The 12,169-nt window shown below is 45.8% G+C and overlaps 2 protein-coding genes across 2 annotated transcripts in view; one reads left to right on the plus strand and one right to left on the minus strand.

Moving 5' to 3' along the window:
- Positions 1-12,169, plus strand: part of SMIM13 (small integral membrane protein 13) — a 39,425-nt gene that overhangs the window by 6,838 nt on the left and 20,418 nt on the right. The gene's annotated exons all lie outside the window — the stretch shown is intronic.
- Positions 2,455-11,749, minus strand: ERVFRD-1 (endogenous retrovirus group FRD member 1, envelope). The gene is made up of 2 exons (XM_032141101.2): positions 11,649-11,749; positions 2,455-5,602 (listed from the first exon to the last, which is right to left on the minus strand). The coding sequence occupies exon 2, from the start codon at positions 5,280-5,282 to the stop codon at positions 3,666-3,668; it is 1,617 nt and encodes a 538-aa protein (XP_031996992.1). The 5' UTR covers positions 5,283-5,602; positions 11,649-11,749; the 3' UTR covers positions 2,455-3,665.

A 12,169-nucleotide genomic window follows, 5' to 3' on the forward strand; every position in this document is an offset into this window, starting at 1 on the left:
AGTACTGGGATTACAGGCATGAGCCATGGTGTCTGGCCTACTTTGGTACATTGTTATGTGCTCCCTACCAGGTGTTCCACAATATCTTATACTCATCAGTAGTATTTCCCACATGTTCAAATGGATTGCTTTTCCCCTCCTTCCCCCACCCAGATCCAGAACCTTCCTTCTTTCTCAACAGCTGTCATTCTGTAGAAAGTTGTACTTTCTCGATTATCCTGTTCTGTACCCTGTTTTCTGGATCTCATGTCATTATCTTTTTCAGTTTCCATTCTCTTTTTGTTGGAGCACATTTTCTAGTAGCTTTCTAGGAAAGAATGCATGAAAAATAATTTTTTGAGCTAATGCATACCTGAAAATGTCTCTATTTATTTATTTTCTACCTTTATACTTGATTGATAATTTGAATAGATTTTGGGGTTACAAATGATTTTCACCCAAAATTTAAAAATGGTTACCCCATTGATTTCTTGCTTCCAGGTCTGGTATTGAAAAATTTAATGCCTTCCGTTTCCTTGTCATTATACATGACTTGGTTTCTCTTTCAAGATGCTTTTTGGATAGCCTTTTTGTCGTTGTATACTGAAATGTCATAATGATGTACCTTTGTGTGTGTCTCTTTCATTTTTCTAGGTCCCTTTAATTCAGATTTTTTCCTCATTTGTGGAGAAATTTTCTGCTAGATTTGTGATCAATTTCCTCCTCTCCATTTTCTTTTTTTTTTTTTTTTTCTGTTCTCTCTGAAACTTCTGGTAGTTGTATGCTGGACCTCTTGAGTTGATTCTTTAATTTTATCTTTTTATCTCCTAATTCCCTCCTGCCCCTTTCTTCTGGAGGATGTTTGGGGCTTTATCTTCTGTCTCTTAAATTGAATTTTTAATTTTAGCTGTCTAGTTTTTAATTTCAGAACTTGGTTGTTCTATGATCAGCGTTGGACCTGGGCTGATCTGTGACTGTGTGATCAAGTCACACAGCTAGTGTTGCCGCTTACTAGCTGTGTGGCTTGAGCAATGAACTCAACCTCTCTTATTTCAGCAAGTAGATAAATTCACAGATAATTCAGGAATACTGAGGTTCGACTTTGTTTCTGCTTATTTATCTTACACTGAGGTAGTATAACTAATAGAGCTGTTTCTCGCAATACTAGGTTGCAGTGAAGAGGTTTTATGGTAGGACTACCGAAGGAGGAGATGGAAGGAAACCCCAAATCCATCTTGGAGGGGTTTGGGGCTAGGGTTTAAGGGTTTTGGAGTGGGCCGATTGATTGGTCGAGTGCAGGGGCGAAACCATGGGACAGGGAGATGAAGACACTATTCTCATGCTGATTTGATTCCTCTGTAGGGTGTCTTTAAACTGATCTTAAACTGGTGACAGCTGTTTTACTGTAATTCCAGAACCTGAAAAACATCTTAAGCAATTTTTTTTTTTTTTTTTTGAGACGGAGCCTCATCTGTCGCCCAGGCTGGAGTGGCACAATCGCTGCTCACTGCAACCCCCCCCCTCCTGGGTTCAAGTGATTCTCCTGCCTCAGCCACCCAAGTAGCTGTATTACAGGCATGCGCCACCACACCCTGCTAATTTTTTGTATTTTTAGTAGAGACGGGGTTTCACTATGTTGGCCAGGTTGGTCTTGAACTCCTGATCTGGTGATCTGCCCACCTCGGCCTCCCAAAGTGCTGGGATTACAGGTGTGAGCCACCACGCCTGGCCTCATCTTTAGCAATTCTTAAAAGCCTTGTGATTCTAACTCAAAAATCTTATTTTTAGGAACCATGGAGATGTAAATGGACAGTATCTAGTGTATTGTGACTTTTGGTTACAAGAAAATGGGTCAAAATGCAGCTTGATTAATGCTTAATTATAACTATGTTTCTGTCCAGAATTCTCATTAACCCTGTGAGGATGGCTTCAGTACAGGCGGATATATATGAATTGACTTTTGAAAAATCAATTTTTTTTTTTTTTTTGAGACGGAATCTTGCTTTGTCGCCCAGGCTGGAGTGCAGTGGCGCGATCTCGGCTCACTGCAAGCTCTGCCTCCTGGGTTCACGCCATTTTCCTGCCTCAGCCTCTCTGAGTAGCTGGGTCTACAGGCACCCGCCACCATGCCCGGCTAATTTTTTTGTATTTTTAGTAGAGACGGGGTTTCACTGTGGTCTCGATCTCCTGACCTCGTGATCCGCCTGCCTCGGCCTCCCAAAGTGCTGGGATTACAAGCGTGAGCCACCGCGCCCGGCCAAAAAATCAATTTTTAAAGATTAAATTTGGTTTTAGAAATTTAAACTATCCTTAGATTAATACAGTTTTACTTAGGATAATGTACATATTTCAAAGATAGTAGACTGAGGTAAAATGTGTTGATTACAGAAAAGTGTGAACAAATTTTGTAGGTTGTCTGGTTCGTTGGTTTTCCTACAATCTGCAAAGATGTATTAAGAAATCAACTTAGGCACATTAGCATTTTAGAGAGTTTATTTGAGCAAGGGTGATTCATGAACAGGCAGGGCCAAACTGTGAGCAGCTGGGTCTGTACTACAGAGGTACAAGGGGGAAATTTTTATAAGGTGCCCACAGAAGCAAGACAAAGAAAATACTTGGTTAAAGTTGAAAGGACCTAGTTAGAGGTTAGATGGTGGTTTCTGATTGGTTAAGCTTAAGTTTTGTTTGGCTGTTTACATTGAGTTGGATGTTAGTTTGCTTGGTGCTGGAACCTAAATGGTGGAACTGTTACCAGCAGCAAATCCCATGGGTCTGCAGCAAACTCCATCCTTGCCCGCTGGAGGAGAGAAGGGAATTTGGCCGGGGAGGCGTAAGGTAGCATGGCAGTCTGAGGCAAGTTTTAGAGCAGGAGTAAAAGTTTAGAGCAAGAACAAAAGGAGGCAAAGTGCACTTGAAGAGAGCCAAGCGGGCGACTTGAGAGATGCAATTGCCTTGCTAGGCCCTTGACTTGGGGTTTTATACATTGGCATGGTTCCGGGGTTTCCATTTCTCCTGCTCTGATTTTTCTTTGGGGCGGGCTGTCTGCATGCACAGTGGCCTGCCAGCACTTGGGAGGGGACGCATGTGCAGTGTTCTTACTGAAGTTGTGCACGTGTTCACTGGAGGAGTTTTTCCCTTACCAGTCAAGCCTTCCTAAAGGAAGGTCATATACGAGTTAAATGCCACTATTTTGCCTCTTAGCGTGTATGCTTGAGCCTGCATGCCCAACTCCTGAGATCTTATCAGGAAGCGGCTGATCACCAGCTTCAGGTGTTTCCTATCTATTGGGAGGCCATCTTTCCCTGGCGCCAGCTGCCACCCATTATTATGTTAGAGACACAGCTTAACAACTGCCTGACCGTCACCTGATGGTCACCTGACATTCCTGGTGAGGGGGCCCTCCCCTGCCCTGCTCATGTCTGACTAGCTACCTGCTCCAACATTTCCCCCCATCAAGAATCCAAGACCCAATTATTTGGGAAAATGGACGAAGGTCAGTCTTCTTTAACTGCTTCCTGCTGACAGAGGGGCTGTAGTGGTTGTTCTGTGGGTCTTGGCCTCTTGCTAGCTGTCAGGGCAGGATGGCTCTGTGGATTGGCAAAAGCCATATCCAGCCAGGTCCACGGGAGACGGGGCAGGATTTTGCCTCTGTCGTGTCCCACTAGCGAGCAGTCTAGGGGTCCTCCTTAGAAGGGTGACTCTTGAATAGTGCGAGGACGGCGTCCCGCACTGAGATTCGTCTGGAGCTTTATGGCCTGAAGGCGAGAGGAGACAAATTGAGTTATTAGATTTAGGAGACATGGACCAAAAAGGAGCAAAAGTAGGAGACTAACAAATGGGCCTATGAAGGGAAGAACCCAAGAGAACCATTTCCAAGTTCCTTCCCAATTTAACCAACCCTGAGTGGCTCGTTCCCGTAAACTGGAGGCTTGATTTAGGAGTTGTCTGATGTTGTCTTGTACTTTTCCTGACTGATTTACCCAAAAGCAACATTTTTCATCTAAGGCCAAACAAATTCCTCCCTGTGCTGCCGTTAACATGTCTAGTCCTCGACGATTTTGAAGGACTACGGCTGCTAAAGAGTCGATTTGTTCTTGCACGGTCGTTAAGGTTTTAGCCATGGTGTCAATGTTGTTGGCTATTTCCTTTGAGAGCTGGCTATAGGTGAGGGAAGCTTTTGTGATTCCAGCAATTCCGGTTCCTGTACCAGCTAGAATACCGAGTCCCGCGAGAAGGGGAATGAAATGGATTGCCCTCCTCACCCTGGGCAACTGGGACTTCCCATAGATTGGTATTGGAAGAGAGAGATTGCCAGGGGCTATGAAGATGTCCGGGGTTACATAGCCTATGGTACAAGTTCCAGTCCAGTTACTGGGGAGGCATTGGTGAATCGACTGGCCACAAATATAAAAGGCTCCTTGAGTTTTAAGGCATGTAGAGATATGGAAATGAAATAAGGGGGTGAGGGAGTTTCCAAAAAATTCTGAGACTGCTGATATGCCCAGGTAGCTGGTGGCTATAGTCATGCCTGCTAAGACTTGGACGCAGGGTGTTTGGCTCTGGTTAGCTCCCTTGGTTTTATTTTCCCAAAAAAGAGAATTTCGAGTTTGGTCCAATAGAACCCATTCCGCTGTAGAGCTGAGATTGGAAATTTGCAGACATTGGTTATAATCAGCAGGCCGGAACCAGAAATTTCGAGTACTGCATGAGCTTGGGCGTCCCTGGCAAAACCGAGTGGATTTATCTAGCAAAGTTCCCTGAGGAAAAGTAATATTTGGAGGTTTAGGAAATCTTGGTTGATGGCGGAATTGGTTGTGGGTGTATGTTTGATAAGTCTGTTGGTTAGGATCTACAGTGAAAGTAACATTACAGACTGTACTTGGAAGAGTGCCTACATTTGTTCCATTTTTCCTTTTGGCCGTAACACAAATAGGGGCTATTCCCATTAAGTTGATATTAGTAAAGATGGGCCCGAAAATGGGAGGTTTCTGGCGGATATCAGGGAAATCTTGCTTTACCGTTGAAAGAAGGCTATTTGCAGGCCTCATCAATCCTTTCAGATTAGGGTCCCATTGATAGGAAATATGTAATTCCGCCTCTATGCTTGTCCATTCTCTGGGCGAGGCTGGATAAGCTGTCCCTGGTGTTTCAGTGGAAGAGCTAGTACATAACCAGCAATTGGTAGAGTAAGGGGATCCTGTACTTTGGAGCAGTTGCTGAGCTTTTTCCAATAACGGGAAATCAGGATGGCGGTAGGCTGCTAGTAAAGGCGTGAGAATGAGAACCAGCAGGAGCAGGCCCATGGTGACCTGAGAGAAACTGGTCACAAAACGAGCTGCCAATGGAATTCCTGGTGGTGTACAAGTTAGGGTTAAAATAGTGATAACAATCAGAGCACTTGCCAGTAAAATTTCTAGTATTGGGATCACCTTACTTTGAGGTGAAAGGATGTTGGTGGGGCATTACTTATCTTTTTGTTTAAAGAGGAATTTTAGATCTTCCAGTGCCTTGCAAGTGTATTCCGGAGCTGAGGTTGCTGGTTCTGGCTCTGGTGTTTAAGGGCTTTTCCACAGCTTCACTTGGGTGTGATGGATCTAGTTGGCAGTCTCCAGTACTGTAATGGCTGTAGAGGCAGATAATAGAATGGTGAAGGGGCCATTTCAAATAGGAGTTTGTTGGGAATTTGGGGTTCCATCCTTCCAGGCATTAATGAGAAGTTGTGAGCCTACAGGGTATAGAGGTGGGGATTTTTCCCCTTTAGATTTCGGGTTTGTTTGTAAACCATATTCCTAGAGAGGCTGTTAGAAGCCTGCTAAAGAAGAAACATAGTGGGTGATTTTGGCGGTTTCTTCATCTAGTAATGACAGAATATAGGAATGGCCTACCGTATAAAGGCTTGAAGGGGCTTAATTGCAAGGGAGCCTTAGGGGCAATGAATCAAAAGGAGGGCTAAAGCTAAGAGGTACACCCATGGCTGTGCTGTTTCCTGGCAGAGTTTGTTGGGGATGTGTTTGAGGGTTTGGTTATTTCTTTCCACTTTTCCTGAAGATTACAGTCTCCTGGCAGAGTGAAGCTTTATGTCCAGGGCACTACTAACCTGTTGAGTTAATTGGGAAATGAAGGATGAAACATTGTCATTCTGCAATGACCTGGGTTGCCTGAACTGAGGAATGAGTTCCTTTAGGAGGAATTTAGCTACCTCCTGTGCCTTTTCAGTCCTTGTGAGGCAGGCTTCTACCCATCCTGTGAAGGTGTCTACACATACCAAGAGGTATTTAAACCTGTGGTATGCAGGGAGCTGAGTGAAGTCCATCTGCCAGTCCTCCGCAGGGTGTGTACCTCTCCTTTGGATTGGACTTACTGATGGGGAGGGCTTCCCTGTCTGGGGATTGTTTATAGTGCACAAAGTGCAGGCTTGACAAACCTGTTGAATAGTTTTATTTATTCCCTCCCCCACTGAACACCGGTTTACAAATTTGCCCTAGACTGTCTTTTCTAAAGCGGCAGGAGTCCTGTAAACTCTTGATGATTTCCATTGGGAGGCTTTAGGTAGACGGAGAAGTTCTCCCAACCTATACCATCCATTGGTTTCTTCTCAATACCCGTGTTGGGTGGCCCAATCTGTTTCTTCCTTAGTGTATTGGAGAGAGAGCAGTTCACTGGGGAGAGAGAGGAGCAAGGCCCCCATGAAGGTATCTTTTGAGATGCCTGTCTCTTTAGCTGTTTAGTCAGCTAACCTATTTCCCCATGCAGTTTCATTGGAGCCCCTTTGGTGTCCTTTACTGTGCACTATTGTCACTTCCTGGGGCAAATGAACAGCCTCTAATAGCTCTAAGATTTGAGGCCTATACTTAATTTGAGTATCTGGAGCTGTTAGGTACACCCTTTCCTTCCAGATAGCCATATGAGTGTGAAGCACCAGAAACGTGTATTTGGAATTTGTATATACTTTTTCTTTCCCCTAGTTTAGGGCTTTGGTCAGCGCAGTGAGTTTGGCTAGTTGCACAGAGGTCCCCAGGAACAGAGCTTTAGCCTCTGTAATTTGTTGAAGGGACATTATAGCATACTCTGCGTATCTAGTTCTATCCCTGACAAAGCTATTCCCACTTGAAAACTGTATGTCATGTGGATTATCTAGGAGCTGATCTTTTAAGTCTTCCTGGCTGGCATAAATTTGGTTAAGTGTCTCAGAACACAAATGTGGTGTTAATGGTCTCCTGGTAGTGGCAGTAAGGAAACTGGGTTAAGGGTGGAACACTGCTCAACTGTTACCTATGGGTTTTCTAACAACAAGACTTGGTACTTTAGGAGTCTGTTTTCAGACATGTTGTATTCTCTGTCTGGAAGGAAGTTTAGTGTTTGGACTAGATGTTGGATTCCCAGTTCTGTTGTTGGGGAGCAGATTAACAGTTCATCCATGTATTGTAGGAGACATTCTCTCCTCTCAAGACTTAGGTCCTGCAAATCTCTAGCCACGGCTTGCCCAGACCAAGGGGGACTGTCTCTGAAACCCTGTGGAAGCACTGTCCAGGTGAGCTGTTGACTCCTTCCTTTTCATTCTCCCACTCAAATGCGAACAGAAATTGGGAGGATGGGTCGAGGGGGAGATACAAAAGAAAGAATCTTTAAGGTCTGAGACTGGAAACCACTGAGCATCTGGAGGTTGGGGAAGAATTACGTATGAGTTGGGGATCGTTGGGTGTATTGGGACTACTGCCTCATTTATGATTCACAGGTCCTGGACTAGCCTGTATTTTTCATTGCTCTTTTTAACAGGTAAGATGGGGTGTTACAGGGTATTAATAATCCATGTTTTTGAAATTTTTCAGTCAGGAGCTGAAATCCCTCTTTGGCCTCCAGCTGGAGAGGAAATTGCCTTCTACAAGGATAGCTAGAAGGATTCTTGGGCTGAATTACTGTAGGCATTGCCATTATGGCCTTTCGTGTTATTCCTGAGGCCCAGACCGCTGGATAAATGGGAAGGTCTGTGAACAGTTCATCCTTGTGTATGGTTTCCTTGAGGCATAAGATTGCATTTGAAAAAGGGGGTGCTAGCCCTGGAGGAAAGCTTAACTGAGCCCCTAGTCTGAACAAAATATCTCTACCCAAAAGATATGTAGGGTATTCTGGCATCACTAAAAATCAATGAGAAAAGACGGTTTTCCCCCACAGGCAGCACAGAGGAGGAGTAAACCTCCAGGTTACCGGCACTTCATATCCTCCCAGGAGGATAATTGCCTGGGAAAAGAGGTAAGCATTGAGCAGGCAGCCCTCATGTCCAGAAGAAAACTTACAGTCCTACTGGGCACATCCAAGGCAGCCCTTGGCTCTGTCCCTTCAGTAGCGATATTTGATCCAGGAGCCAACTGGAGCGTAGGGTCCCTTCAGCTCAAGGAGCTGAAGGCCATCCAGTTGGGATGTCCTGAGGGCCTTTCAGCTTTCAGGGTAGTCCTGTTTCCCAGTGGCCAAGCTTGTGGCAATTGGAGCATGGAGAGCTGGGGGTGGGGGTCCCCATCGGTTTGGGCACTGCCTTCTTGTGTGGCCTGGCTCCCCACAGAAGTAGCATTTGGGCAAAGGGATCTGCCTGGGGCCTGCCAGAGGTGGCTGGCAGGTTTGCAGGGCAGTCAGTAGTTGGAGCTATCGCTTTTCCTGTTGCCTCTCCTTTTCTTGAGCCCTTTCCTACTCCTCCTGGTTCTGGTTGTGAAAGACCAAGGAACCTACTTTGCAGATGTCAGGCATAGGGGTACTGGGATCTAGTGCTAGTTTCTGGTGTTTCCTCCTAATATCTGGGGTTGTTTGAGTTAGGGAAATGATCCTTTATGAACAGTTGTCCTTCTAGTGGGTCTGGGTCTAGGTTAGTATGTTCCACTAGGGCCTCTCCTAGCCTGTCTAAGAAAATGGTGAGGTTTTCGTAAGGCCCTTGATTGGTCAAGGCCAATTTATTACAGTTCACAGGCTTTGCTCTGCTAGCTTTCATTCCTTCTGTCAGACAGGGGAACATGTGGTTCCTTGCTCATGTACTCCCCTGGATATTGTAATCCCAATTGGGGTCTACCTGGGGAACTATGGTGGCCCCCACAGGGTAGCTACCAGTGTCATTCATGTGCGTTGTGTTTGCAAATTGTTGGACTGCCACCATAATGGAGTCACATTCTCCCTTAGGCAGAGTTTGCCCTAGTATGACTGAGAGGTCCCTCCTGGTGAGTTCAGATGTTAAGCCCAGTTTATAAAACACTTTGATATATTTGTCAGGGTCCTCCATAAACTTTCCCTAGTTCCATTTTAATTTGGCTCAGGTCTTGCATAGTGAATGGAGTCTGGACTCTAGCGGGTCCAATGGGACCACTAAACCTCCTGAATGGGGCATAACTTAAGGAGGTGGTGTCCAGAGGATGGCCCTGGGTAGGGAGGAGAAGGCTTCTGGGAGACTTCGATATAATTGGGTAGAAGGGGCAGTGGGGTTTGAGCTCTGGGTAAACCTGATGAGGGGCCTCCTGAACCAATGGGAAGGGGCTGCATGACTATGGCTATGGATCTATTTTACAAGCCCAACAAAGGTCAGGGTTGTTTCTTAGGGCCATGAAGGCCAGTACATAGGGGATTTCTGTCCATTTTCCCTGGTGGTAGCAAAACAAATCTAGTTGATGGATCATATTTAAATTTGTGCTTCTATTTTCTGGCCAAGATTCCTGATCCTAGAGCTTTTATTCCACCCAGGCTGTATTACAGAAAAATATTAGTCCTTTCCTTTTTAGGGTTTGGGAGTCAAACTTCTCCCAGTTCTTGAGGATGTATCCAAGTAGTGTGTCCTGTGGTATGGAGACTCAATTACCTGTCCACAGAGAGAACAGAGGAGAGAAGGGAAAAAGAAGGCAACCCCTCCAATTTCTCTACTGTCTTTTTCCTGAACTTATAGCAGACCAGAGTGGGTAGGGCATTATCCCATTCATCCATTTTTCCTTTGCGTATGGCAGTGTCCCCCATTCATTCTAGGGGTTCCAGAATGAACCAGTGCTTACCAGGTACCCCTAACCTTGGTCCCATCTTGTTTTATGGAGGCACAATTACCCATTTGTAAAGAAAGAACAGAGGTGAGAAGAGGGCGTCTCCCCTTGTTCTCTTAATCCTGTGCCTATGGCAGACCAACAGGGTGCCCTCCCACTCATCCAAGGGGTTCTGGAATGAACCAGTGTTTACCGGGTACCCCTACCCTGATCCCATCCCATTTCTGGACCAGCTTTCATCTGTGTTGCACTGGTAATCTGTTTTGTGTTTGTAGCCTGGAACTAGTCTTCATCTCTGTTCTATGGGTACTTTGGTCTCTTGCATCTGCCTCCTTGGGCCGTCCTATATCCTTGTCTCCATGACCTTATAGTGACCCTTGTTCAGAGCATTCTAGCAACAAAATGATTATCTCTTTTCTCAGATTCTCATTTCCCATGTTCTTTAAGAAGACGAGAAGCCTGTTTTTCTGCCAATTGCTGCAAGGGGGCTGGACTTCTCTCCCTTCAAATATAACTTTGAAGGTCCTGATACATATTGAGAAGGGCGTGGAGGTGATTAGAGGAATGGAAGAAAATTTATATTTGGGATTCTTCATCCTCCCAGGGTAACATGCAGAACAAATGCTTAAACAGATAGAACAATCCCTCTGCTACAGGAGGAAGCGGGAGGAAGCAAGAGGAATACTCGTGGAAAGCCTTCATGTGTTCGCAGAAACAGCAGCCCTTGGATTTGAGAGGGCAACATTTATTTGCCCTCTTGATATAAAGGAGGAACCTCTGGAGGACTTGATGTTTGGGATAAGGGCCTGCAAATGGCAGAGAATTTTCTCTCCCCACAAAGGGGTGCTAACTCAGAAAAAAAGCAAGTGGGTGGGGTCCTTAAGGGCTACAGAGTGAGGTCCTACGCAAGCAAGCAAACCACTTCAAAAGCCAGGGAGAAACATGGCCCTGGAGCATAACAGGGATGAAAAGCATATGGTAAGTCATAAGGAGCTCACAGAGCTGAGGTTCTGATTAGTGTCTGTCCCAGCAGTGAGCCAACAGACAGGGAAAGGGTTGGAGGTCATCTGAGCTGGTAGGGTAACAAGTATAAATATCAAGGGACATCCGTAAGGGAGTCCATCTCTTGGTTGCCAGGCTAACACAGCAAGAGCTGAGGGTGCATGAATAACAAATAGGGAGTGTGTGTTTAAGGCAGAGAAGAAAGTTGCAGGGCGTGCAAAGTAAGAACAGAGAAAAGACAGACTTACCCCCAAGGCAGTTGGTCCGATGGGTGTGCAAGGTCATTTTGGAATACGTACAGAGAAAGGAGAATAGGTGGTGGTGGGTTTTTGGGAAAGAGCTGATTTTAGTTGAAAAAGCAGAGGAAACCCTAGATACTACATGGTTATAGGTTTTAGCCCTACCACTCTCATCAGCCTCCTGTCCAGGGGGGGTCATTAGTGTCTCAGGTCTACTCAGTGCAGACTCCAAGGTCCTTCCCACCCCAGCAAGCCATCCTTCAGGGTGAGCAGAGAGAGCAGCCAGGGGGAGCAGAGCCACTGTGGCTGAGAGGAATCGTTCTAGGGGTAGGTTAGTAAGCAGGAGAGTGAAAGAGGAGAAGGAAACCACGTATGAGGGTTGAACGCCTCCAGCCAAAGAAGGCAAGGCGTAGAGGTGTCTTACCACTAGGGAAGGTATCCGAGTCACGGCACCATTTGAGAGATCCAAGTGCCCTGTTCAGCCCTTGACTCGGGGTTTTATACATCGGCATGGTTCCAGGGTTTCCATTTCTCCTCCTTGGATTTTTTTCCTTGGGATGAGCTGTCTGCATGTGCAGTGGCCTGTCAGCACCTGGGAGGAGCCACATGTGCGTTTGTTTACTGAAGTTGTGCGCATGCTTTCTTGAGACATTTTTCCCTTATCAGTCAGGTGTTCCTAGAGGAAGGTCACATACTGGTTAAACTGTCATTTTGCTTGTTAGTGCGCATGCTTGAGCCCACTTGCCCAGCTTCGGAGATCTTATCAGAGAAGTTGCTGATCACCAGCTTCCGGTGTTTCCTGACTTTTGGGAGACTGTCTTTCCCTGGTACTGGCTGCGACCCATTATTATTATTTTAGAGAAACAGTGTAACAACCGCCTGATCATCACCTGATGGTCACCTGACATTCCTGAGGTGGGGGCCCTCTCCTGCCCTGCTCACGTC

The sequence above is a fragment of the Hylobates moloch genome, unplaced genomic scaffold (assembly GCF_009828535.3).
Source record: "Hylobates moloch isolate HMO894 unplaced genomic scaffold, HMol_V3 SCAFFOLD_20, whole genome shotgun sequence".
In the NCBI taxonomy this organism is placed as follows: Eukaryota; Metazoa; Chordata; class Mammalia; order Primates; family Hylobatidae; genus Hylobates; species Hylobates moloch.

Excerpts from the sequence above, each read along its gene's own strand:
- ERVFRD-1 (XM_032141101.2), bottom strand. The coding sequence starts at position 5,282 with ATGGGCCTGCTCCTGCTGGTTCTCATTCTCACGCCTTTACTAGCAGCC.